General features: G+C 36.1%; 2 protein-coding genes and 1 long non-coding RNA gene across 6 annotated transcripts in view; 1 reads left to right on the top strand and 2 right to left on the bottom strand.

Annotated features, from left to right (window-relative positions):
* Window positions 1-8,759, bottom strand: LOC124169617 (cyclin-dependent kinase 2-like). 3 transcript variants are annotated; one of them, XM_046548273.1, is made up of 5 exons: window positions 8,515-8,759; window positions 6,583-6,778; window positions 2,656-2,928; window positions 1,249-1,452; window positions 1-388 (listed from the first exon to the last, which is right to left on the bottom strand). In XM_046548273.1, the coding sequence occupies exons 1-5, from the start codon at window positions 8,628-8,630 to the stop codon at window positions 290-292; spliced, it is 888 nt and encodes a 295-aa protein (XP_046404229.1). In that variant the 5' UTR covers window positions 8,631-8,759; the 3' UTR covers window positions 1-289. The 3 variants fall into 3 exon arrangements, with proteins under 3 accessions (XP_046404229.1, XP_046404222.1, XP_046404237.1); XM_046548266.1 differs by lacking the exon at window positions 8,515-8,759 and adding an exon at window positions 7,914-8,097; XM_046548281.1 differs by lacking the exon at window positions 8,515-8,759 and adding an exon at window positions 7,930-7,973.
* A 99-nt stretch (window positions 8,760-8,858) lies between these two features.
* On the top strand, window positions 8,859-18,216 carry LOC124169643. Its single transcript, XR_006867183.1, has 2 exons — window positions 8,859-8,948; window positions 17,544-18,216. It is a non-coding gene; the product is annotated as an uncharacterized LOC124169643 (long non-coding RNA).
* Window positions 18,217-18,720: 504 nt separating this feature from the next.
* The window catches only part of LOC124169587 (nascent polypeptide-associated complex subunit alpha, muscle-specific form-like), a 68,907-nt gene continuing 59,921 nt past the window's right edge, over window positions 18,721-27,706 (bottom strand). For both annotated transcript variants that reach the window (XM_046548229.1, XM_046548237.1), the window contains one exon: window positions 18,721-20,926. In XM_046548229.1, the coding sequence (XP_046404185.1) occupies window positions 20,864-20,926 (63 nt within the window). In that variant the 3' untranslated portion in view covers window positions 18,721-20,863. The remainder of the gene's footprint in view (window positions 20,927-27,706) is intronic.

Raw genomic sequence — 27,706 nt, 5'->3', positions numbered from 1 at the left:
TATATTTCAAGCTCTTTATTGAGCACATCTAAGAGTAAGGCGTAATATACAAAAAAAGAAAATATATCCTGCTTAATGATAATGTCATCAGCAATAAAATTCACTGGAGCACCACTTGAGATCTGAGATGTCACTAATGACTCCTTTTAAAAGGAATGAACCAAGTTATTTAACATTTAAAGATATGACTTAAAACAGCCACATCATAAGGCACAAACATTCACATGTTATGTAGTCAATAGTATATTGTCATACCACTTCATCTTAAGATGTCACTTTTACTAAGCAATCACAATGGTGGCTTCAGAATCTTCACATTACCGAAGTATGGATGACTCATGGCAGCTTTGGCAGTAATTCGCTTGTGAGGATCATATGTTAAAAGTTTCTGAAATATAAAATACGAACCCATAATTATCAAGTGATCAATGATGAAATGACATTTGATATCTTTCAATGACATTATTTTATGATCATCCCTCAGTAAGTCATAAATAAGGTTAAGAGAACAGTTTAATATTAGCAATAATGAATTCAAATAAAAAAGACTGTCCATCTCGGGAATGACTCATGACTTTTCATGACTTAACATGAAGTGAAGTGATGATTGAACTGTCTGTGTACAATGTTAGGCACGCTCCCTGCATATGCCTTTCAGGTTAACAAATTTTACCTGTGTGGTAAGGTTAAACTTAATTTTCACTCCCTTTAATGGTTTATTGGACGGGCAATTAGAAACTAAGAAAATATCATGAAAGCTCTGGTAAAAGATTGAGAAATATAATCCTATGTCAAACCACATGTGCAACTACATACCTATTTATTCAATATTTGTCCATTAAAACTCATAATGAAAATCCCCATCATACAGTAACTTGATTTCTTATTGTACGTCAAATTCAGAATATACATACATATTTAAAAATACAACTTGCACAATAAATGTGTCAAAGAATGAACTACCTATTTACTTTTCCCTTGATTACAATCCTATACAAAACTAGTGCATAGAAGGATGAGATGCAAGTGGCTTTACTATTACTGTTCTAACTATCAACCACATTACAATGCAGAACCACCATAAGGGCTGTTCATTAATTCTCTCAGCATTCTGAAAGTTGTATCAAGGGGTGGCAACAAAATGAACTCATTACCCTAAGCCTCAAGAATGTCTTGAAGCATCCCTGTTGATAAATAATAGTTGAAATTTCTTCTTACTACTAGAACATGTGTTTCATGCAAACTTACCAAAAATAAATCCTTGGCATCTTGATCCAAATTAGGAATTACTTTCGATATGTTTTGAGGTTCCCATCTGGGAAACATTGACTTATAATCAGGCAGCTGAGAAACTCCAGGCCATATACTCTCATCAGGAGTACCTAATGTACGAAATATCCTAAATAGTTGATCGATTTCAGAATCCCCAGGGAAAAGTGCTCTTCTAGTTAGCTGCAATACGGAAAAGGTATCAATATGTAGTTATTCATACAACCTAAGTCATGTATGATGAATAATACAAGGAGGATTGACATCTGACATCCATGTATAATAAACACAAATATTTAATATATAAAAGATCTTTCAGTATTGACATACACGTGAAGCACATTGTACCAATATCTAGTCAAACTGGTATGTAAATAAGGATGAATTCTGAATACTCACAATAAAAGGGACAAATCCACAGAAGCAAAAAAGAAAGCACTTCATTAGAAAACAATTTGATGCACAATTCACCTTACCCTTACACATATAACTTTTAAATGCCATCAAAATCCCATAGACATATTTTGGGCAATCCATTTTAATTCCATAATTATATCTAGCTGATCAAAAACAGAAAGTGATAAATTTCAAACACACATTACTGGCCCATGTACATTCCACCTACAGTAGACTTCAACTTAAATAAAAACTCGTAATGGAGTCAATAAGTACAGGGAAGTCAGCTGAATTAGATCTCACAAAATCACATCCACTAAATGCTCATTTCACTAGCTATCAGATCTGCAAAGATTACTACTAACCCTCATTAAACTTATTGAGATTATTTGTTGTTAGTCTTGATAATGACGGTATAAATGTCGAAACAAGTTGACAGCTAATAATAAAAAGTTTGTGGAATAGTACTGGGTTTTGTTTCACCATGAACATTTCATCGTTCCACCAAGTAACGCCCAAATCAGTTGATTTTATTGAGAAATGTCAATATCAGTGATCATATTCATTACATTAACTAACAATCCACAGTAGGCATTCTAACTCCTTTACTAGCACACAAAGGACTTGAGAAATTTAATTTGTTACTCTAAAGAAAAACAAGGGGCATTGTAAATTTTGAAATCCTACGTTTCAACTACAAGTTTTCAATTTTTATAAATAGTAATGATATGCTCATAATACACAACCTAAACATTAATCAACAGGGAAAAAGGAAAGAAACTTCTCACATGCCTCGTGAGCAAGATTTGATCTCAATTAGATAAATACAACACGAGATATATGAGCTATAAACTGATTGGTTCATACAAAAAAACCTGTAAACAAAATAAAAATAGTTCTTTCCTAATGCTAACATGCAGGAGCACCATTAGTATATATCAGAAGTTAAGAGGAAGTAAGGATTTGGTTAAATCTCACTGAAATTCTTACCATTTCTGCAAAAATACAGCCTATGCTCCAAACATCAACTGAAGTTGAATAAAATTTGGTCCCTAGAAGAATTTCAGGGGCTCGATACCATAAAGTCACAACTTCATGAGTGTACGTGCGTACAGGAACACCAAAAGCTCTGGCAAGACCAAAATCAGCTAGTTTGATAGATCCTTCAGAGTCTATCAGCAGATTTTGAGGTTTGAGATCCCGATGCAATATTCGATGAGCATGACAGTACGTGATGCCTTTAAAAAGCTGCCACAAATAACTCTGAAACATGAAAGAGGAGGTATGATAGAAAAAAATGGAGAGGTAAGAGCTATGATAAAAACGGAAGAAAAAACATGCATGCATGTCTTTCACAATCATGACATGCTGTATGATAGATTTCCTTCTGAGCCACTAGTTCTATCAAGCTATAAATCAAGCATAAGGATAGCCCCCTGATATAACATATACGAATTCATTTCCGAAGCAACAATATTATATCAATTACTGCTTTGACCACAATGATGAATTAATGGTGAGTGTGTGTGTGTTACAATAAAATACTTTCTTTACAAGGAATAGTATAGGTGGCATTGTTTCTACCCAATTGCAACTCATGACCTCTGTGCGTCATCACCAGGTGAAAGGTACTCTTCAGAAAAAACTTTTCAAAGGAAACTAGTCGTAGCACAAACTGAGCACGTGAATAGTAGGATTAAAAAAAAAATTTCCACACACAAGAAATATGATGCAATGTCAAAAAATTATGTCTTTGAAAGGGGTTTCACAGATAACTTAAGGACCTAATTCAAGGTGCCTCTTAACTGTTTGGTTAATTTCTAAAAAAATCAAAGGCATCCCCAACATGAACTTTTGCACATAACTTTCAGATAAGTAGTGATTGCATCCTTCCTAGTATGGAGGAAGCAACAAGTAGCAGGAGATAACTTACACAAGGATTCTAAATTTCACAGATAGACGTCAAATTGAGTGAAAATACCACGGGGGAAATATTTTTTGTGAATAGGTTTCCTGGATTTCCAGAATTCATGCCAGGTCTACTGGGACTTACCACTGCACGTGCCAAGGCACACCCTTCTGTTACTGAGATTTCTATAATTCGGCACCAGGTGAGTGACTGACGAAGGTTTCAATCACATACTTTGCATACACTTGGGACACTAGAGACTATGAAAGAAAGAGGTATGCCAAAGCCTACTCCCTGGTAATGGCCTTGAAAATACCCAAATATTTTACCATAAGCCTGACTCTCACCACTTTTCCCATCCCTTGCAGAGATATCTTCTCAGGGACCAAAAATGTGATTGCTAGTCCCATTATTTTCTGAATCAAATGATAATCCCACCACTCCTTTTTCCACAGCGCTCACTGCTTACATCTGTCATTCCATCTAAAGCCATTGATGTTAGCAGCTGTGCATTCTGATTGGCTGAAAGATGGAGCCAGCGATGCCTTCAACAATATAGCAAGGGACTGGATTCCCACCTATTGAGCTATCAGGGAAAATGAATGTATTCAGCAGTCATTTTTCTGCCATCATTACAATTATCACTCGAATGGGACAGAAACGAAATTATCTAGTGATTAATGCTTTTGGATAAACACCAATTGCGAAGTGATAAAATAACATTATGTAGTTAGCTTTAAGAACTTCTTGAAAATCACAAGGTAATATCCCTGCACAGCTGCCTTAGAGCTTTACAATTAAGAGCTTGACAAAGTTATAGAAAGACCTCAGAACTGAAACAGCACCACTAAACAAAAGCACTATTTGGTAAATAAAAACAACATTAGGGAATAAATGGCTATCTATTTGACAAAACAAACTCAGAGCACGACAAATTTCTAGGAATGAAGCAACTAAAATGAGTTGAAGAATGAGTTCAGCTCTCACTATACATTCCCCAATTCTCTTTTTCCTACAACCTTATTTAAATAAAAACAAACCAGTTTTTCAAAAGGAAGAGTAAAAAGGTGCAGAAAATGAAGTAACATCTCTAACAACCCATTTGGGCTTTCTCCTAGAATGGGAAAAAGCTTTTGGGATTTAAGCTCAATTGTGTTTAATATTATTATTTCTAAAATGAAACTATGAAATTTTCATTTTTTTTCCAAAGTACAAAGCAACCAAGCTGTAGCTGTGCAGTCCCCACTTATGCATAAATATCATGTTTTACCCACATTTCCTGCGATACTACTACAAATATTATTGCCATATTGATAATAAAGAGCCTCCAAATAGGGGAATGATAGACTCTAAGAGAATAAATGTGACACTACTTTTACGTGGCTTCAAGCAGATGAGTTTTAAATAAATTCAACTTAAAACAGCATTAATTGAATCAAGCCCAAAGGAAATAAACCCTCTAAAATCTGGTCAAATCCTGGTTTCCCAATTGCATTTGTGAATTTTCGTGCCTCAACTTTCCATGCTATCATTCTTGAGGCATATGCATTTCCCCTAGTACAGATTTCAAATAATTTTCAAACATTGACGAAGAAATTCTTCAGATATTGCCACATAGCTTCGTAAAAGCAAAAAATATGATTTTGGGGTAGAAACATTGAGTAAGTCTCAAGTGTTGCCTTAGCTACAGTTTTCAGCATCAATAGACATAACTAATCCTACAGCCACTTTACACGGCGAATGAAATCATTAGGCATGTATAATGGAAAAATTTGAGAATAAACCATCACGCACATGATAATTCAGTGAGAATTAGAACGTTCTGTTTTGCTTGCATGATGCTGTGAATGATGGTATGATCATTCACCGTGTATAGCAACCTTCACACACTCAAATTATACCACAAAATAAATGCCTTTGCAATCAGCCAGGGTCCCTAGAAATAATAAAATGGCTTTGTTTAGCTTCCAGGGTGAAACATGTAATTTCCTTTCAAATAGACACACAGTAGTTTAAATTTATTACATGAAATTTAGGATAATCCAATTGCGATGATATTGTTTTAATTTCAGGGTACATGATTTACTGCTTTCACAACTAGTTAAGTGATGATACCCATTTATATCCACACATAAAAGACAACCAATGCTGCTAGAGCCCTACTGCTCTCTACATATGGACGACACGCTAATTATTTTAATTGGCATTAATCCAACACAGGCAAGTACTAACAACATTAAAAGGCCAAGAGCATGAATTTTCTTGACCAACAACAAAAATAGCAGGATGGAATTAGAACAAATTCACTAAGATGGCAGAGATATGTATGCATACTATTCAACAAGAAGTGACTGCACTGCCTGAATTTAGCTTTAGAACCTCACGTATGGAAAGGTCACATTTGTATCTACATAACTGAGCAAACAAAGCATGACCATTAGAACAGATGACCACCTGAACTCTAATCATTTCACTTCTTTGGCCATCAAATCTGTCAGTAATTACTCCTACCAGGCCACAGCATTATCAGAAATTATTGTAAAAATATTACTATTAAAATACTGCAGGAACTAAAAATTGTGAATTACAGACATTAGGTGGAGGAAAAAACCTAAATAGCATTTAGCATGCTAGTAAATCTCGGGTGAGGAACACTTGATGCCAAACCTGATCTCAACTTTTAGGCCCAATTTCTTCCTTCTCATCTTGGGTGAGAAATTATAAAACTAGAGAAATTTCTTGTCGGCATGAACCACATTCAGAAGGCAAACGATATTTGGATGTTTTAATTCTTTCAGGAGGGAGATTTCACGGATGGCATTGAAATTCCAATACCTTGAGCAAAAATAAAATATTCTACCAAAAAAATACTACTTGAAATGCAGGACTTATGAAATTTGAACCACTCCCTGGATAAACACGACAGTATTCAAAATTGTATAATGAAATAAGCTTGATAGAACAAGATGACCAGTTGAAATCTAAACTAATTTAGCCTCCATCACTACCTTTACTAATTCAGGAGGAAGTAAATCCTTAGAGGAGTCAAGAAATTTCTTCAAGTCTTGGGTAAGAAATTCAAAAACTAGATAAAGTTTCTTGTCGGCATGAACCACATCCAGAAGGCAAACGACATTTGGATGTTTTAATTCTTTCAGGAGGGAGATTTCACGGATGGCTGTACTTGGAACACCTTCAATTTCCCTGAAATAGGTTAATGAGTTATAAATACCTTTCAGAAATGAGGGAAATATGTTGGGAATGATACACAGAAGTGAATTCAAATATATTTATTCAAAAGCAAAATCCATAACAACTAATTACAAAGGCACTCGATATGTTAAAAACTAAACGAATACCACAATTTTCGAACATACGGTTAACTTTAAAACATTTCTATTAGAACTTTAATGAGGTTGCAGCCGAAGTAGTATTGTTACCCAATATTAGTAGGCTTTCTTCCGTTGGAGGGTGATAGGGCTTGAGGCTTAATGCGAAGTCGATGAACGGGCAAAGCACCCCAGCGGACTAAGCTGAATCATGTGGTGCTACGCTCAGTCACCACGTATTCACCACAAGATTCAGCTCAGCCCGAATGCAGGGGATGTATTACTTAGAAAGAAGACGAGTGAGCCCAAGAGATGGGAGCTTGACACCCTGAAAGTGAGTTGTAGCACGGTTCATGCAGGCGTTTAGTTAGATCCTCTCTCCATGCGCACTCCCTTATACACAAGCATTTCAATAAAATAGATAACATATGGGCAAAGAGAAAAAACAGTTAGCAGTTAAGAGCAATCATTCGTTGCACACAAGCGAAGTTAGCTTACACACCAGAGTCATCGTTCATGCCTTATATACAAAAGCCAATTACCCCAAATCGGATAACATGACATTACAGCAACAATCTTATGCATAACTTAGTACAAAAAGGTAATAAGCCATTCCAGAGAGCAATATTTACACAGCCCAATGAATACACAAATACAGCTGGAAACAAGGTCAATCAGCGTATTTTATCACAATGTAAATTCGATTAGTAGGCAATTAATATCATTGCAAACATTCACAAATGATCAAAATTAACCATAGAACTAAAATATCGACAGAAATTGAATGTTCCAACCTCAATAGTTCATACAAACATAATCTCATTTTCACAAGTGCTAATTCGCGAAGCAAACGTCAACAAACAATGAACATATTATCGATTACAATGATATTCCAACAAATTCAACCACTAATACATCGGATGATACTTGAAGTTGGAAAACCCAATGAGACGAAATTGATATAAATTACGATATAGTAGAACTACAAAAGAAAATTATCAAAATGTAACCACGAATACGACGCACATCCGCCATTTTCACTAAGCCGAAATGCAATTTTCGCTAAGGTGCTGCCACCTAGACACAAGCGTGGGAAATTCCTATTACCCAAGCAAATGGAAAAATTCATACGCACCAAAGAACTTAAACCTTCTCACCCACACAAATGATAAGCCTAAAACGACCTAAACACATCAAGTTTTTACTTGACAATTTAATCTACGTCCTTTAAATAATTGAAGGGTAATGCATGCAAGATATAGAAACTCAGAACTGTGATATAATTCAGTTCCCATATACCACAGAGCGAGTTCCTTAATCCGACATCCAAAGTGTTTCAGATAAAAACCTAGCTATCACGCTGGTAACGCAAACTCGGTAAGCGTCAACGAAATATCCATCAACACTAGAACGCCTAATGTAAAAGCACATCAACATAACGGCATTACATGCCGTAATGACGTCACCAAAAATGCTTCCAAGCATCAGTTTCCCCAAGTTCATTCAATATGGCGACTAAAACGAGTTGAAAATTAAAACGTTTAATGCAATTTTACAGGGATAGCACTCTAACTTTCAAGCCACTACAAAAGAAAGCCTTCAAATACTCACGTTTCCAAACGAATTTTCTTCAACGCAACAAGTTTTCCTGTTATCTTGTCTTTCGCCTTATAAACCACTCCATAAGTTCCTTCTCCAATCTTTTCAATTTTATGGAATACGTCCATAATGATATCTCTTCAGGTTGGGTATCACTGACGAGTATAGTCTTAAACTACGAACACAACATTATCACAAAGTTCCAAAACCACCTGTTTTTACCTCGCCACATCACACTGATGCACGTCCGACAGATTCCCGCGCATTTTAGAAAATGAAATTATTCTGCGGGCGTCTATGTAATCATGGGAAGGAAATGACAAAATACTTGAGGACTTGAGGAAGCGCAACAAACCTGAACAAACCTGTTAACAATGGAGATATTTCAAACGTAAACAAAGTGGAAGCATATCAAGAGGAACTTATCTGAAATAACATGCTTGTTGGTAATTCTTTATATTTCTCTTGTTCATTTTTTAAATTTAATAGTGGTGTATTTGATAACGCAGTTAAGGGGTATAAAATAGCTTGTTGCTTTAAAATTTGATGACGTGAAGAAAGTTACCTGCTTGTTAAGGGAAATCTTGTCGTATTTCTTGTGACTGCAGTTTTTTCCGAAGTTGAGGAACTTTTTGCATATGCATGTATTGTAGCGTCTGGGCGAAGACGCAGCTCGTTCTTCGTGGATGTTCATAATTAGCGGATTTAGTACCTTAAAAGTAAGCCCAAGAACACGAAGTCGGTAGAGAGGTGATACAGTTAACTTTAAAGACTTGCATTTTGGGCCACTGTGATTTGATCAAGTATTTTTCTTAAAGGCTTTGGAAATAAGCTGCATCGGTGGCTATCGAATTCCTGTCCTGGCCCTGAATTTCGTAGTCCTAGTGAATAGTATTGCTTGTAAAAGTTCCGTTGGCATGTTGATGGCCTTTATCGTGACTACATTGGGAACAACTACGGTTTTGAGCTCTGTTCTGACCTCGCAGCTGTCAGCATCAGATCGCCTCGGTACGAGGCTGGCGGGTAACGCTTGATTGAGAACATTCCTCTTACTCTCTTGGTGAAAACATAGCTCGTCTCGTTGGTTAGGGCTATCATTTTGATTATTGTACGACGCACAGCCTATTTGCCGTTGTAGAGTCAAAGGGTGTCTTGAATTACCCATTGAAGATTTTTAATGGTGATTGTAATCATTGACATCGCCTCATGTTATTATTCGTACGATTTTACGCTCTTTTAGTTATTCCAATTTGTTGTTTAGTGTATATCGCAGGGGATTCACTTTTTCGTACAAAGTCTTGTCATCTTGATGACTTCATACTTCGGGGGAGCGTAACAGTAACTTACTGAGGATGGTTATTGATCTCAGATCGAAAATTTTCCCTGGGAAATCCCACTTTATTTTATCCTCTCACATTTTATTCCATTCCCTCTTTGCGGTGACATCTCAGTCATTCACAATTCTTCAAGAGTTAATTTAAAAATTCTTGAATAGGTCAAGCGATTATGATGTTTCCTTTTGTCATGGTTTTAAAATATTCAAAACTAATTAGATTTACTCAATTTTTCTCCCGTTAAGTCTGGATGGTCTTATTACAGGAATTGTTATGCATGACGTCGATACATGATTTACTCCTTGTAGTACCATATACCTAAGTGTAAAATATAAGTATGAATGGGGCAATCCTAATTTCCTTATAGCTATGAGGCATTACTGCATCAATTATGAATGAGTTGGAATAATTTATCAAGGAAGCATCTCCAATGGTAGGGACACATATCAATCATCAACTAGGAGCAGTTGGGAGTGGTGGTCTAAGACATCCACTTATTTATTTGTCAACGAATACAACATTTAACACTTAGTTCTGATAAAACAGAACAAACTGGCTTCTTACCATGAAACATTTCAAACTGCTGCTCGCTATTTTGTAATATTACATGCAATATAATTATTATTTCTTCTAATATTTTAATGCTATGCAAAAGAAAAGGATAATTAATAATAATGAGCATTATTCGAACATCAAGAGTAATACTCCTTATGAAAAATTGTATAAACCTGTTTCAAATTTTTATACATTTTATACATAGTTTATAAAAAAATTTTCATACGGGTAGGGATAACAATCACTGTGGAAATAATAATATGATAAATTAATGTAACAGTAATAAATAAATTAATATAACTAATAACAAACCAGGGCTGACAAATGTAATTATTTGTATAAAAGGAAAAATTATTCTAATAAGAAAACATTTGGTAGAAATAAATTTTTTAAAAATGGCCAAACAATAACACTGCAAAAAATGGATAATGTTTGTGATATAGAGTACATATATACATATAGAGTCAGGAGGTTATATTGAAGTAGCTCCACACTGGCAATCTTAGGTCTAAAAAATGCTGGAGGTCCATGAAAAAGTCAACCCTGCCTGAAACTGCTGCAAGTTTTCATGAGCATTGCAATTCTGCTGTTGTGGGATAAGTTTGTCGGCCATTATTTATTTGCTCTTAACTCACTCTTTGGTCCATAATGTTCCTTTTGATAAGAGAATGTCAGGAAAGGCCCTACTCCACTTGAGAGCATTCCTTACACCCCAACAACTAGGTGAAGCCCAATAACTGAGTGTTATATTTCAGTCCATCTGTTTGTTGGGTGAAGAAGTGCACATTAATTGCCATGGCAAAAACTTCCCCCAGATCAGGGGTCAAGCCTAAAGGACAGCACCATGACCCTTGGTAAAATTTATGTAGGAATTCATGAACCGTAGTGGTTGGCCCAGTGGCTTGGAAAGCCAAAGGTCATTTCATGGTCATGGGGAATTTTTGCCAATGCAATTAATGAGAAAGCCTAATGACTGTTTCACAGATAATATTCAATAAATAAAATTGTGTCAGAGAATATAAATTATTCTCTTAATGTGCTTAATTAGTATTGTAATTCAAAAGCAACTAACATTGACTTCGGCGTAGTTCTGGTATAAAAGGTATCGAAACTATTGTTACTGGGGCCAAATTGTTTGTATGATCTTTGCTGATTGCTGATGAAATATAGGTTTATGTCATTCTTGTCACTATCTTACAAACAAGCAGCTTGGGTTATATTTGCCTTGCATTTAAGACATAAAGTATGAGGGACAAAAATCTATCATCAGTAATACTGTACCAATTTGCACGGGATTACATTGTGCCATATTCGTATATTTTAATCCATTCCAGAGTGATATACAGTGGAACCTCGTTAAAGCGAGTACGGGCTATAGCGACACCCCCGCTATTACGAGAGATAGCTGATGCACCGTCAATTGACCCTAAAATAAGCGTGCTAAAAAATTCGTTTTTACGAGACCCTTTCGGTGTTGGGTCTCGCCATAGCGAGGGTTTCACCGCCGGAAGACTTTCATCAAGACTCCTTAACCTCTGTAATTGCTAGCGATCTGTTAGAAATGAAGTTAATGGAGTGCTCAGTTTCAAATTTATGTGGTAAACCGTCGTTCGATAAATATAATGATTGACGAAACAATGCTTTGCATGATTTTTATTCAGTGCGGCGCTTATAAATTGTTTGAATAGTTAGTCGTTATTTGAGTAAGGAAATTTAGTGATGCAAAAAAACATCGCCTTTCGTCTGGATTTATGCTTACGTTTATCGGATAGATGTTTATCTGTCGCTGCACCACTCCTGTTCCTGTATATCCGTTCGCAACAGGTATATTGGCTATTATTTGCTCCACCTCCGGTAAAGCGACAATTCGCTATAGCGAGTATTTATTAGTGCACCGTGGGGTGTCGTTATATCGAGGTTGCACTGTAATTTTTAATTCTGAGGCCTCTAGCCTTCTAGAGGCTCAAGAAATCAATCATTGTCTAAATCCTCAACCACGTTTCATGTTTTGTGTTAGTGTGCTCTTTCATTATACATTTTCTGAAAGTGGTTATCACTGGTAATTTGCTAACACTTCTTGTGTTTAATGTTTGGCTTTAGCCTTGGAACTGTGCCACTATGCACCAAAACCATTTACATATGTATATTACCAGTGTGCATATATTATTATTATTATGTGGTATCATATGTTCAGCAGTATGTCATCATTAAAATTAGTGTACCATAGCACTTCACTCAATTTTATGGAAAAGATTGAATCATATTATGCATCATTTTTTGTATACAAGCTCAACATTAGCATTAATGGCAGCTCAATTGATTGCTCGTGGGCACCATCATTTGTGGTGATAGAAAATGATAGCAACTTTTATACCTTCATTCAGTACCATCACATTTTCTGTCCCTAAATACATGGATGAAATCCACCTGGCCAATCAATGCGTGGCAGCTGGTATATATAGCATTCCCACCTTTTGATAAAATTAATGGATATGTATTTACCCTAATTCGTAGGTCTAAAATGATGACTGAAACCGTAATATTTTTAATAAATAAAAATTATAGCTCAAGTAATAGCTTACTGGACTTGAAGTAAATATCATAATAGTGAACTATCAAGGGAGTCAGGTGTAAGACAATTATCTTTATTGACGTGGAGTAAAAGATTTATGCATTCAAGTCATGTATTGTAACTATTTATTAGACACAGAAAGACAAAGAAATAGGGTTGGGTCATTCCATGTCAACTCAACCAATTTATGGGGGGTCCCACGCCCACCATCTTAGATTTTGATCATGTTTTCCCTGTTGTTAGTTTCAACCTTAGTTAAGAAAAGTTCAAAATATTAAAGACCCATTGCAAGTATTGTCCGAGATGTGAGTGTTTGGAGTCAATGTGGCGCACACAAAAATTCTGCACACCAGTCAAATTATTCAAAACTACCTCATTTGTGCCCCTGTAAAACCTAAGCCAAATGAGGGAAGCTAGTAAACATTTTAGAGGCTATAAATATGCTGCTATAGTTTTAAAAAATGTTATCAAAACGATTTTCACTTGAAAACTTTTTTTTCTATAAATGTTAAAAAATTACACTTTTGACAAATTTCGACAAAGAAGCGACATTTTCACATGAAAGCCATAAAAATCTCTGTAAATATGGTAAAGACCAACAACTCTAAAATAGAGTGAGGTTTTGGGCAATTTTGAATGTATTTGTTGATAAATCTTATGAAAATGATCATTCCGCTAATGTGTTGTGCTGAAAAATGACACTTTTTCAACTGCTAGTAACAAAAAAGGGACACCAATCAGGTGACTGAGTTTTTATTATAACTTGCACTATCCTCCCTCTTTTAGGAAAATTAAACCTGAAGTTGCTCCCATGATTGATAGTGTTTCTATGATTTATTTTAGTAATGGTTGTAAAATGGTGGGCTACAGCACTTACGTTTCAGGGCTTCCCCCAAAAGGTGAGTTGAATTTGAGTATTGAGGTTCCTTTACACCCCTATTATTCTATAATTTAGTTGCCAATCTATTACAATTTCCAAAGAGTATAAAATGGCAACATTTTAGCAAATACATATATGGATTTGCAATTAGGCAAAAAACTGGTTGAATATGTACCTATTTGAAGAATGAGTACATACCTCTGAACTCTAAGCCTGATATTAAGCATTCCAGGCCTTCTCAATTGCAGTGACTGTGCAATCGGCCAAGGTGTACTGACTTCCTGTGATCTTCTTACGCACTGGTACTTGCATTAACACATCAGTCTACATTATCCAGCACTAATCCAAATTTTTTGGCCACATGTTTGACCTAGCCTTACCATCAGATATCATGAAATTCACAAGAATTTTACTATCCACAAGTATTTGAACAACACAGCCAATGTACCATCTGTTTTCATACACAGCAGTGACTTAATATCCAGATGTATGATGAAAATATATGGGAAGTGGAGACATTTAGAAACATGGAGTTCAAGTCTTCTTTTGAGTTTGAGCACTTTCAATGTGTTAGTTACTTTCACTGGAATCCCAAGTTTCATGTTGCTATGCTTTAGCTCTCAACACACAGTAGACAGACCATCAGTCTCTGACATTGAAGATTAGAGTTCTGGTGTGTTAACTTCTAATTTTATGAGTTTAGACATCCCTAGAGGTTGTGAATTTTTAGTTTAAATTTTCGTGTTTTTTGTAATGGGGGGTTTTGATATCTGATTTACTGGAAAACTTTTGGAAGACAAATGTCACTAGACCACTTACACTCAAGAAAAAGGACTGCGCTACTTAAATGATCTTCGATTGGAATTGAAAGTTAACTTACTATGGAGAAGGGAGTTTCGTCATATCTCCTCTACAGGAACTGTCTTACCAGATTTTTAGGCTTGCTTCCTCCACAAGTGTGTATATTTGGAAACATATGCATTCTTGCAATGATGCTGCAATCCATTTGGGGCACATTCTAGACAACTCAGAAAAAGCTAAAGGGAAATTAGTGTCCAGACAGCAAGAAAAATTGAAATGCACTGCGGAAAATCTGTGAAGCCTGGTCAAAAGTTATACCCTTGATGTGTAGCTTTGGTTTCAAGTTTTGAGAACATTCAGGTTGAAGATGCATACTGCCCACCACAGTGTATAAAGCATGAAAATATGTATGTTGAAGCATGTTAATACAAGTTTTGGAAGTCGTAGCTGTTCCATAATCAAAAGTGAGTAAGACTAACAGATTAAGTTATGGCAGGAACAAAATTCACTCTTGTCAAATAGTCAATTCACTTCTGGAAGAAAAAGTGAGCACATGCTTAGATGTACCAGGGAATAGTTTTCATAATTGACAGTCTAAATGTGATAATTTTTCTGATTTCAATGCAATGATAGAGGATCTCAAAAAAAATGTAAAGAATGAAACTGGGAAAAACAGTTGTCTGTTCTTACGCTAGTGCCAACAAGATGGACTGTGTATATCAAAAGCTGCTGAAGTATGCAATGTAACTAGTAAATAGCAAGTGAAGCAAGCTTGAGATATGAGGAAAAGGAAAGGTATACTTCCAGATGTGATCTGGAAAAAAGGAAAACAGCTAGCTTATAATATCAAAAAAGGTTTAATTATATTTTATGAAAGTGATGAGTTTAACAGCATTTGTCCTGGAAAGAAAGGCACTGTGACTGTTGTTATTGAAGGCCAGATAGTGCATATTCAAAAAGGGTTACTTTTGTGTAACCTTTCAGAGTTGTACATTATTTTTAAGCAGAAAATCCCCTAATTTAAAGAGGTTTGTCAAATATATCCCAAATGGTGTGTGACAGTAGGAGCAAGAGGTACCCATTCAGTATGTGTTTGTATGGAACACCAGAATGTTATGCTTATGCTAGATGTATGTACTTCCTTCAGTTAAAATAAAATACAAAGATGCAATGAAGTGCCTAGTTTGTGACATAGATGACAATGGGTGTATGGTGCACAGGTGTGAGCAGTGCTCTGATAAAAAGCAGCTGCGTTAATTGCTGTGCAAACATTTAGCTAAGGAGTTATCAAATGATTTAACTCTTACTTATTCTCAGAGGACACATACAGATCATACAATAATTGAGAACATACAAGTAAATGTACATGATTATATAGACTGGTTTGCCAATATGGTGGACGACCTTAATATTGATCATTTTACTGCTGTATCTCAGGACAAATTTTTACGAAGAATTGAATATCGATGAGGTCATAATTTTACTTGACTTTGGTGAGAATTTCTCTTTCGTTGTGCAAGATGCAGTTCGGGGATTTTTCTGAGACAACCGTTAGGCAACAGTTAGGGCCCCCGCGCACTGGCAACTTTTACAAAGCAACTATTTAGTTGCTTTGAGGAAGTCCCTATGGAACACACGGCAGTTGCGGCAACTAAAAAGTTGCCCGTGCGCGGGGCCACAGACAATTTCGTGTGTTTCATTTGAACATCCATAAAGCAACTAAATAGTTGCTTTGAAAAAGTTGCCAGTGCGCGGGGGCCCTTAATCCAATTGTTATCTATCATAAAGTTGATGAAAATGTATCCTACATGGGCTTTTGTGTCATCAGTGACTGCTTGGATCATGATGCAGTAGCAGTATATGCCTTTATCAGATAAGTAATTATGAGATGTGTGTAATGGAGTCGGGGGAACTGTAAAATGTTTACCTACAAGAGCCTCTTCACAATGGCCCAGTGGGCTAAACATTTTATCAGTGTGTGATTTCTGTGAGTGGGTTGATAAAAATGTTGAAGGCATAAAAACATCATATGTTTTCAGTGATGATGTAGAGATTTGGAAACCAAAATTGAACATGCGGTTTAAAAATTCTAAAACAATTAAGGGACAAGATCTCATCACTGAAAATTTTCAACCACTTAAAATGAGTTACAAATCAGTGGACTTTCTCTGCCCAAGTTCAGAGTGCCGATAAAAGTTGATTTACAAAATAGAAATCCAAAATCATGTGCCAAGAACATTATTAAAAACCCTGGAACTTATGCCACCATGGTGTATGAAAACAGATGGTACATTGGCTGTGTTATTCAAACAGTTGAGGATGCTAGTCACGGTGATGCACCTTGTCCGGTAGTGTCCAAAAATATCCACAGGGAAGAATGATGCCTCGGTAGCTTAACTGGCTAAAGCACTCGACCGGAAATCGGGGGATCCGGGTTTGAATCCCGGTCAAGGCGGATGATTTGTTCTCTGTTGATCTTTTGCACGGTCGTGCATTGCGGGTGACTCCCATATAAGTGATCACCATGGCTAGTCCCGGTATACTTTAAAAACTAGTCATGAGCGAACACCTCTATGTGTTCTATGTCCGGGCCTCCTTTATGGCTGTGGCACTGTGTGCACGATGTGGACTGCTTGTGGCATCATATGCTCAGCAGTCCAGCAATACCTTGTCCGGTAGTGTCCAAAAATGTCCACAGGGAAGAATGACGCCTCTGTAGCTTAACTGGCTAAAGCACTCGACTGGAAATCCGGGGATCTGGGTTTGAATCCCGGTCAAGGCAGATGATTTTTTCTCTGTTGATCTTTCGCATGTTCTTGAATGTTTACTGGCTCTTGGTCCTTATCATTTTGATAATCAATCTACTTGTCCTGTCACCACTGTTCCCATTCATCCTTAGATTCACAGTCTGCTAGAGGGAAAGCTAAGCTCTTATGATAGGCAAAACCAAGTCCTGAGGAATGACCATTTAACCTGATTACCTGTGGAACATAGTGGACCAGTGGGTATAACATTGGACTGTTGACTAAAGAGTGCCATGTTCAAATCCTGTGTGAAGCCTTGGGATACCCCCGAATAAAAATCCTCAAAGTGCAAGGCAGCTTTGGGAAAGGACTGGCCCCCATATCCTGAGTATGTGAGTTCAATGTCTGTGGCTTAGTCTTGCTTGAACTCTACCCTCACATATCCAAACCAACCTGCTGGTTGAATCCATGAGTGGGTGAGTGATTAGAGGAACCTAGTATTTTCTTTGATAACAAATATTAATTGGTGATGTTGCACAGCATATGGTCGATAGTTTGAGAGCCATGAAGAACTTTAATTCTGGAGGTATGCCAATCAAATTGCTGATACGGACCAATTTCATTGACATTGATTACAGGCAAGATTTTCGAACATATCGTTATTAGCTGTATCATGACTTTCCAGGACAATCGTAACTTACTACTACAGTATTGCTCTTGCCAACATGCAACATTTTCATGGCTGTGGCTGCTTAGGTATGTTCATAGCAGCACCCGTGCACTGGGCATATCCTCTCTGCGGGATAGGCTGACACCGTGGTTGCTCAGGTGTCTTGTGTTGGCCTTTATGCCCCAAGCTTATAGTGTATGTTCAAAATATTTATCTTCTTGGAATCAACTTAATGAGTTTGATTCCGATTGCATGCCTGAGAATCGGTAGAATCAAGAATCGATATTTGGAATGAAATCATCCCTAATTCAACCCTCTCCTTGCAGAAAAACATTCCCCCTTACATCTCTTTCAACCCTCATGCCTGTCATGGGAGGACTCTTGCTGGTTTGGCTGTTGTTATATGGTTCTGAAGTTACAGAATCATAAGCGTAATTTGTGTACATCAATGTGATCCTTAAGGCTTGACATGGATGGACACTCCTGAAAGCCATCTTCAATTAAGGGATTAATAAAAATCATATGGGTTTGACATGCTTTTTCATCAACGGGATGCCAGTTATTCTTTTTTGTGTGGCATGATTATTGTGAAATTAAAAATAATCATCTAAATCTATCACTATTAATATATATGCTTCAGGTTTATAAAGCGAACAAACATATTTTTGTCAAGTGTTTTTACTCTTTCCTTACATTTTACAGAACAGTATAATAAATTTTCACTTAGGTATACATACGGAATGGAATCAAATCTCAAATAAAAGCCATTTGTAAAACTATCAAGCACTGAGTGTTTTATAAATGCAAGGTATTCCTGGATTGCAATTAGCCATTCACTCCATTTCCACATATATATATATATCAAATCAGACAAATTTAAATTCTCATTTCTTTCTATTTTAAACAATGAAATGTTTATAAACTGCCATAAACATTTTATGCACCCACAGAGCACTTATAAAATCTTTGATTAACATGCATGAGTTGAGAGGTTCTCTTTGAATCTCAGAAATGAGGTTGGTAAAAACATTTAACATTAGTTATTCTATGAAATTGAGTTAACATTTGCACATTGGCAAAAAAATCTGTTCTCACCTCTGGAGAACTATTTATGTCAATGACACCATTTTATAAACATGCAGTATGATTCTGTAAGCTTCTCTTTATTATCACTGCTGAAAATTTATGATTTATCATGGAAAATACAATCTTTTCCATGATTTCCCTCTGTTGTTTATACATTGCATTTATTGCCAAATAAAATTGCCTGATTGCTACTAGCACCACCTTTAAATACCAAAAAACGGACAAGTTAAAATTAACACTGAATTTCCTCCTCATAAAGCACATTCAGACATATCTTTTGCTCAGACACACAGCCACATGGAAAAGATATTGTATGTATAGGCATGTAAACATTTTTATCAAATTCAAGTTAAAAGTTTCAAGTGATTCATCTAGTTTCATTACCTGATATACAAAAACAAATTGGCAGAGTATATTTAATTTAATTGTACACAACATTATACACTTCAGTCAAGGTAAAGCACAGCATATTAGACATTGTGACCGGAAGATAGCATTCAAGTGTTTTATTTACTGTTTGCTACAAAAAGGGAACTATGATCAATAATTTCCATTCATTTGTATATCCTTGTATGTCATTAGATAGGTACTCAAATACTGGTAGTCTATTGGTAATCAAATCATTGGTATTTTAACAGAATTAGTGTGAAGGACTAATTTATGTATATTCAATTTCTGTGCAGTTATAAAATAACAAAACTGATCAAGACATATCAGAAAACTATACTCTTCATTGAATATTTACCTTATGTGGTAACATCCACAAATATTTACATATACCTCCATTCAATTGAGTGAAACACCTAATAAGTGCTTGAAATTTAAGATTTTAAATTATGCTCTATGTATCGATACTTAAGTTTGTAACAATATTTTTGGCATTAAAGACATTCATGTAAAATCTTATTTATCAATTTCAAATGGTTTTTTTTTTAGATTAAATTAGGAAAACACAACAGATCTCCACACTTAGCTATGCTAGTTGAGTAATGGAATTAATTAAGACTACTTGACCAACAGTAAAAGGAGAAAATATATACAATAATGTTCCTGGTTGTCAAACTCGTAAACAAACTGATGAACTGAAAAAGGTATCAAATTTTTAACTGATACAGGATATATTTGAGAACAAATTGAAGTGGCTTTCTACCTGCTTAGCACACAGTTTTCAGCAATATAATTTCATGATGTAAAAATTACTACCTGAAGATGCAATAAATTTTGTGCATAAATCAATGCTAATCTCAAAGGCATTTGTCAATTATTTCTTTTCAAGGAAGATAATTAAATTATGGACACTTTTTCTCGACTACCATCTTGCATTGTAATTAGAAAAGCACCAAATGCCAGAGTTTTTCACAAGGATATACAACTGGTAAAGGCAAATTATTAGGCTAATTTCACTACTAATGATTAAAAAATTATCAAAATCCTAGCAAAATATTTGAAGGGATATTTTTCAACATGGATGGTAAAGCATTTGACACCATTTCATATATCTACTCATACACAAAATATTACTTGTAAAGAAACCTCACTGTACAAAATTATCAAAACTTTTCCCTTCTTAAAATGACTGCAAACAGTGTCATATCACAACAAACACTACCGTTGGTGATGGAGAGACTCTTCCTGCACTTCAAGTCAGTCAATCTTCACTGATCCAGTAGCCAATCACATAGTCAGGAACGAAGACACTTTCACTGCTTCGACTCATATCTAACTTTCTTCCACAGAATTCTCTTCTGAGAATCGTTGAGGTGACATAGGAGGTACTGGACTCTACATTATAGAAGTAAAATTTTGTTTCATTGTGATTTGCGTGGCAATGAATCTCAGCATTTTTTTCATTAGCAACAATTTAAAAATAATGAAAATAGTTTTTCCATATTATCATTATAATTAAAAAATTTCTATCTGAAAAAAGCTAAATATTTTAAATGCTCATATTTTATGTTAAATTAAGAATAGATAATGGTCCAGGTGAGGAAATGTTATCAAATTACATAGTACATAAATTTATTCAAATAGGCACATGAATCAAAATTGTTGAGATTATTTTCTGCAAGATCCCTTCAAGCTATTGCTATCAAAGTTTTTCATTCAAAAATCCACTGGGTAGGAAGATGCCTTGGTGGTTCAAGTGGAAAAACACCTGTTAAATTTGAGAGATTCTGATTGTAATCATGATCAAGACACAATTTTTTCTCTCAGGAAGTTTTGCACAGTTGTGAAGTCATCTAACACAAAATTGCGAGTCAGAAATGAATTTGGTTGATGGATGGGGAAGATAAGTGAGGACAAAAAACTTTTTCCAAATTCTGCCATTTGCTCATAAATTAATAAATTACGTAAAAATAAGAAAAATGCTGAAGTTGTTGCCCACTTTTTATGATTTGGTGATATTTTTAGTGAGCTGCATGATCTATTTGTTCAGGCAGAACCTTCCATTGATTGTAGGAATCGCTCAAAAGAGTTTTAGTGACAATGAATCTCAATTGACCCATGCACAATGCCTAGGAGTAGCTGAGGAGTGGTGGCAAGCTTGGCATGAGCTCAGGATGTCATCAAAATGTCTGTGAAAGTTGAAGGTATTTTTTTTGCTGTGTATAGCATGAGAAATAGGCGATTGACCATTAAACTGAATAACACAGGTCTCTTTATTTTTCAAGCTCCATAATAATCGCCATTAAAATAAAATTAGGGAACAAGCTGATTGTGTCAATTGAAACTTGGGGATTATTAGTTTAGATCTTTGGTCCTCTTATCCACAGTTTTGAGTTTAAAACCAGAATTGAAATGGAAGCTGAAAGGAATCTGCCGAAATTATTTACCCAATTGCACAATGGAGTATGTATGTACTTGAAAAGAAGGCATTTGACTAAAGTCTGGTAAATACTATATTTACTCACTTTAAATCAAAAAAAATTATGGGAGTCTTTACTTAACTAAAAACTTGCTTTCTGGTACTACATTTAAGTTCAAAATCATCATCTAAATTATCAAGGCAATGGCAGGTAATTAATGTGTTACATTCAGTAATGTCACTACTTCAGTAAAGAGGTACTATGGGGGAAAAAAGTATCCCGACAAAGTTTGTGCCGCCACTATCGCTCCGCGGGTTCGTGGGTTTCCTTTCCATTAGGTTGTTATTCTTTGATCAGTGAGGGAAATTCAAACAGGGTAAACCATTTCTTACCTTCGTCATCCAAATACGTAACTGACTACTGAGTCTCCCGCTACCCAAAGCATGACTGGTGATGGACTCTGTAGAATTGAGGCGCATTTGACAGCATCATGTGTGCACATTGGGAACGCTCCTCTGAATTTTCCTTCTCATATCTCATGGAAAGGACAAAAATCACTATGGGCCATAGCATGCTTTCTCATAAGGTAAACAAGACAGTCAATGAGAATATTCGATGGGCCACGTATTTGAATGCAGTTGGTTTTGAAGAAGTTTTAGCTTTTCCGGAAGGACTGCCATGCACATTGCCAGAACGCGTTTTCCTTTCAATCGAGAAGGATATTTTCCTATCTTGATTGAAGATACCTTTGTCGACAGGCAAAAGGGGGAAAAGTATTCAGCCTGTTGGAGTCAGGCTTAACAGTAGCGGAAACATAGCAAAGGATGAATAAAAATTGAAGTACCGTACACTACTCGGAGAAATGCAACAGGGAGGGTAATGAGGCATTGAAAAATCGGAGAAGACCTCCACCTGAGAAGTGACCGATTAGGACCTAGGTGTACAACCGGAGATGTTGATGCTGACATATTATAATACATCAAAGTGCCGCTAAGATTTCAAATTTAATAAAAGGAGAGATATTGTCCCAAGTGAATTGTGAATTCATTGGACTATAATTTTTATCCTTCATTTTTTGCTACATTAATTTAGATGTTTTATTTGACCCTTAAATATTGTCAAAAGTAATTTGGCAGCAAAGTGTCATACATTGTTTTACTTTTAAAAAATTTGTTTTCAAATAAATTGAAAAAAGTGAGGTATTTGAAACTGCAGAAAATAATTTTTTTTTGCCACTGGCTAGGAAAAAACAAAATGTTAATTTTGTTTTACGATTTATGTAATTTACCTCGAAAAATTGTGTGTTGTCAATTAAATTTGTGGCAATCATGTGCATATCATTGAGGAAATTTTCAGTTGCAATTGACGCACTAAAACCTTTTAAAGTGATGATTGTTTAGGTATCACTGGCCAACATAGATTTGTTCAAGAGACCTTTTTGAGTGATCTTAGAAGTATTTTTCGTGCTGATTCTGAATCTGTGATTAGATTTTTTTTATCACATCTAGTTTCTTTAGGACAGCCTAATGTATGTTTTTGCTTTTACGAAAGTAGTAAATTAATTCATTTATGTATCGTGATAGCATGAGAAAGTGAAAATAAAACAATCCTGACACAAAAGTTGTCCTACGACGTTATGCCTTCCTATTCTGTCAAAATATGTTTAAAATTGTACTATCCTACCGTTTTGTTCAAATCAATGCTGCCTCAGCTGCCACTTCACATCATCATGCGACCAGCTGTAGGAGCGTTAAGATGTTTGCTTTCTCTGAAGTTAGTAGAAGATGGAGAATAATGATGCTTGCAGAAAATTACAGCTTATTACCATGTAATCGCTGAGAAGTGGCTTAGCTTTAATCAGACCTAGATAGTGCGTGAACCATCCTGATGACTTTTATTATGTATACGGTGAAATTACTTTTAAGGCTCAATGGTGGAAAATTACTCCCTTTTTCAGACAGGGTTATAAGCTTTATTTTGACTGCCTGTTGGGTGGCCAAGATAAAGAATGGGCTCCCCATGTGTTGTGTGGCACCAGTGTAGAGCTTCTTACTGGTTGGACTAAGGGAAAATGTCATAAGGAATTAGCCGTCCCCATGATTTGGCAGATCAAATTTCAATTTCAAAAATGAAAGGAATTACAAGGAAGTCAAAACACACAGTAAAATATCCAGACAACTTTGAATCAGCGATACTACCGTTCCCTCACTCCGAAAATTTACAAGCGCCGAAACCATTGGAGTATGTTAATCTTAGCAAAGATTCAGAAAGTAATCAAGAGCGTGATAATTAAGAATTCGGAGACTCAAAGGACCCAAATTTTGGACCGAGTTCATCTGCTGTACCTCATTTTATAACGCAAGAGGATTTAAATGATCTACTGCACGATTTAAATTTTATCCAAAAAGGAGGGTAAAATCTTAGGATCACGATTAAAAGGTTGCAAATATTTGGGTCCAAATTCAAAAATTTTGATGTCCCGCTCTCGCCATGACGAATTTGATTTGGTTTCTTCTCCAAAAAACGTTTTGCTTTTTGCAATGATCTTCTCTCTGTTATGGATACTCTTAATTTTGAATTAAATACAGATGATTAGCATTTGTTCATTCATTCCTCCTAGGTTATTTTAAAGGCTAATCTCTTACATAATGGAAATGAGCTCCCATCAATACTGTTAACTCATGAAACTGAAATGAAAGAATCTTACGAGAATATGCAGTTACTTTTAGAAAAAAATCACTACCAAAAATATAAATGGAAAATTTGCGGCCACTTAAAGTAATTGCAATGTTACTAGGATTACAGCTTGGCTATACGAAATTTTGTTGCTTCATCTGCGAATGGGATATCAGAGACAGAAAAAATTGTTACTAGAAAAAAATTTGTCCGGAACGTAAAGAACTCGTCCCCGGATCCAAAAATATCCTTTGTCAGCCTTTGGTCGATCCAAAAAAATATTCTTTTTCCACCTCTGCATATTAAATAAGGACTTTTTAAATTTTGTTGAAGCCATGGACAATAATGGTACTGGTTTTACTAATTTGAAACAAAAAGTCCTTTAATTAAGTGAGGCAAAGATCAAATAAGGAATATGCATTGGGCCACAGATTAGGGATTAAAGGACTCGGAATTTCAACAGCAAGTGAGAACAACAGAGAAAAGCGCGTGGAACACATTTAGAAATGTATCTGAACATGTTATCATGGCTGAAAATTATCATGATCTGGTGGCTATATTAATATAATTAAATCGTACCAAAATATGGGCTGCAATATGAACTAAAAAATTTATTTTCTCGACTCAAACCCTGTCTTTTTCCATCAAACCTCAGCGCTGTTAGAGATGAATACAGTGAGTGTTTCGACCAAGATATTTTACATTTGGAAAAATAGCACCAAGGAAATTTCAGCAAGATGTTAGCGCATTACTGATTGACTCTGAATATGGACTTACCAGATGCTAAATATACGGAAAAATCCCATGAAAGTACTAGGGATGGACGGATCCAGGATTTTTATCGGATCTGGATTCGAATCGGATCCTTGATTTTCGGAGCCGGATCTTTTGGATCGGATATTCTCGGATCCAAATACATTTTCAAATTCCTGTCACTGAGAATCCCCCGATGATTGTTCAATCTCTTGGGAAGAGTCACACTATGTGCCAGTCGTATTTTGCTATTTTTATTTTCCACGGCTGAAATTCTTTTACGTAACCTCTGCGAGAGCTTTCAAGCAAAACTGTTCATGAGTAGGACAAGAATCGCATGCGACGGCGCATTCGAAGGTAGAATAGGAACTCTTTCCACCCTTATTGCGCATTGCATTCACTGAAGCTATTATTCAAAATTTCGAATCCAGATCCGATGTCTTCTGCAACTTTGGATCCGATGTAGGTATCCAATGAAGGGCAATATCTGCGGATATTTGGATCTGAGGTATCCGATCCTACCATCCCTTGAAAGTACTTTTTTCACATTTTTAAAAATCACAATTTATTTGCTTAAATGTTCTTGAACCCTTATTTAGTTCGGTTGTCCTAAAGAAAGTAGACGTGATAGAAAACACCTGAGCCCAAATTTGGAATCAGGACGAAAAGCACCTCAATGATCACCCAACAACATCTCTAGGATAGAAAAAAGTTTCTTTTTGACCAGTGTATTTAGAGTAGTTCCTGATGCTCAAAATATCTCCTCGCCATTGCTGCCTTGCAGATTATGTCTCGAATACTTATCCCGTAAAATTTCAGAGACGAGAAAATGAGGAAGTGGAGATGGGCTTTCAGTGAATTGTGTTACGAATGCCAGAGTAGGTGCGAAGAAGGAACGGAAAGGAGGGTTAGAGGGAGATAGCGGGTAAAAGGAAGGCACAATTCCTAAGGATATCAAATGCGCCAGCATTCTAGAGAGGAGTACGAAATACATAGAGCCTCGGCTCGAGGCAGGCAAATTCACCGTTATGTCCTTGGTGGCTAAAAAAAGACCGTATTTGAATTTCCCTCGTCTAATTCCAAGGATTATATACCGCTAGAAAAGGAATCCATTCTCCTGCGAAACGATGGTGGCGGCACAAACTCTGTTGGGATACTTTTTTACCCCATAGTACATATGTAATTGTGGCTGAGCATAAAGCCATCAAGTCTGTCTGAGAGTGAGAAAATATTAAACCCAATGGTTTCAGGCTTAACTTTGTGAAAATCCATAGGAAAGAATTAAAAAGGTATGGTACTTTTTTCACAAGTTTTACGGGCATATTTCACAGGCAACTGCCAACCTCTTTCCCAGAGAAGAATTTAAGATTGCACATTACAACACATCTGACTTAAGGGCATTATTAAGCAATACCAAAGACAAAATTGACATTAATGATAGCAGTGGCATTTACAGACTCAAGTGCAGTGACTGTGAGACCTGTTACATGGGCCAGATTGGACATTCATTTCGAGTAAGAACAGAGGAGCACAAAAGACATTCAAGAAACTGGGAGAAAGACAAATCGCATCTTGCAAAGCACCTATGGGAAAGTGACCACAGGAGCGATTTTTTCCCGTAAAATCTCCACCTTGAGAAAAAGGGAAGAAGGAGGGACTGCTTGGAGGAGTTAGAGATAAGAAAGCACTTAGGAATGGAATTTTAGCTAATGAGAATATTTTGTCAATCTTGGAAATTCCCCTGAAGTTGAGTGGTGCTCAAACCCCACCTTAACCACCACACTGGTTCCAGAACTTCCTTAATCACCCATTACCCTACCCACTCCGTAACCCTCCCCTACCAATGCATAATAACCAAATAAACAACAAAATAACAAGCTCTGTACCTGAAGATGTTGCCTTTGCGACGAAACCCGTCGACTTAAATAAATTCTTTGAAAAAAGTACCATACCTTTTTAATTATTTGAGAAAATATTGCTTATTCAAAGAGTTTACTCATCAAATAAGAAATTGTGAACAAAAAATGATGGCTTTCCAAGATTGTATGGGTAAATCCCTGGGTAGGATAGGCCATCTAAATGATTCTTGAAGCGTGTGACTTTATGACAGGAGGCCGCTAGCATTAATGCTTCCATCACGGAGGAGAGAGGGTAGCAACTCTACTACATTTGAGAGAAAGTGGAGACCATAGTGGTCAGTACAGCAACACCTATATCACTGCAGCCATGGTAACGATTACTTTGATGTCAGTTGTACAGCAATGTGGAAGGCAATGGGAAACCATTTCATTATAATCCCAAGGAGTTACAGCTACTCTAATTTTTA

This window comes from Ischnura elegans, chromosome 1, assembly GCF_921293095.1.
Source record: "Ischnura elegans chromosome 1, ioIscEleg1.1, whole genome shotgun sequence".
Classification (NCBI taxonomy): domain Eukaryota; kingdom Metazoa; phylum Arthropoda; class Insecta; order Odonata; family Coenagrionidae; genus Ischnura; species Ischnura elegans.
This window is presented reverse-complemented; position numbering and strand designations above follow the sequence as displayed.

Excerpts from the sequence above, each read along its gene's own strand:
- LOC124169617 (XM_046548266.1), bottom strand. The coding sequence starts at position 8,032 with ATGAATTTTTCCATTTGCTTGGGTAATAGGAATTTCCCACGCTTGTGT. Across the intron at positions 1,453-2,655 it reads GCTGTATTTTTGCAGAAATG|CTAACTAGAAGAGCACTTTT; the intron begins GTAAGAATTTCA and ends TCCGTATTGCAG. Across the intron at positions 389-1,248 it reads ATGCCAAGGATTTATTTTTG|AAACTTTTAACATATGATCC; the intron begins GTAAGTTTGCAT and ends TTTATATTTCAG.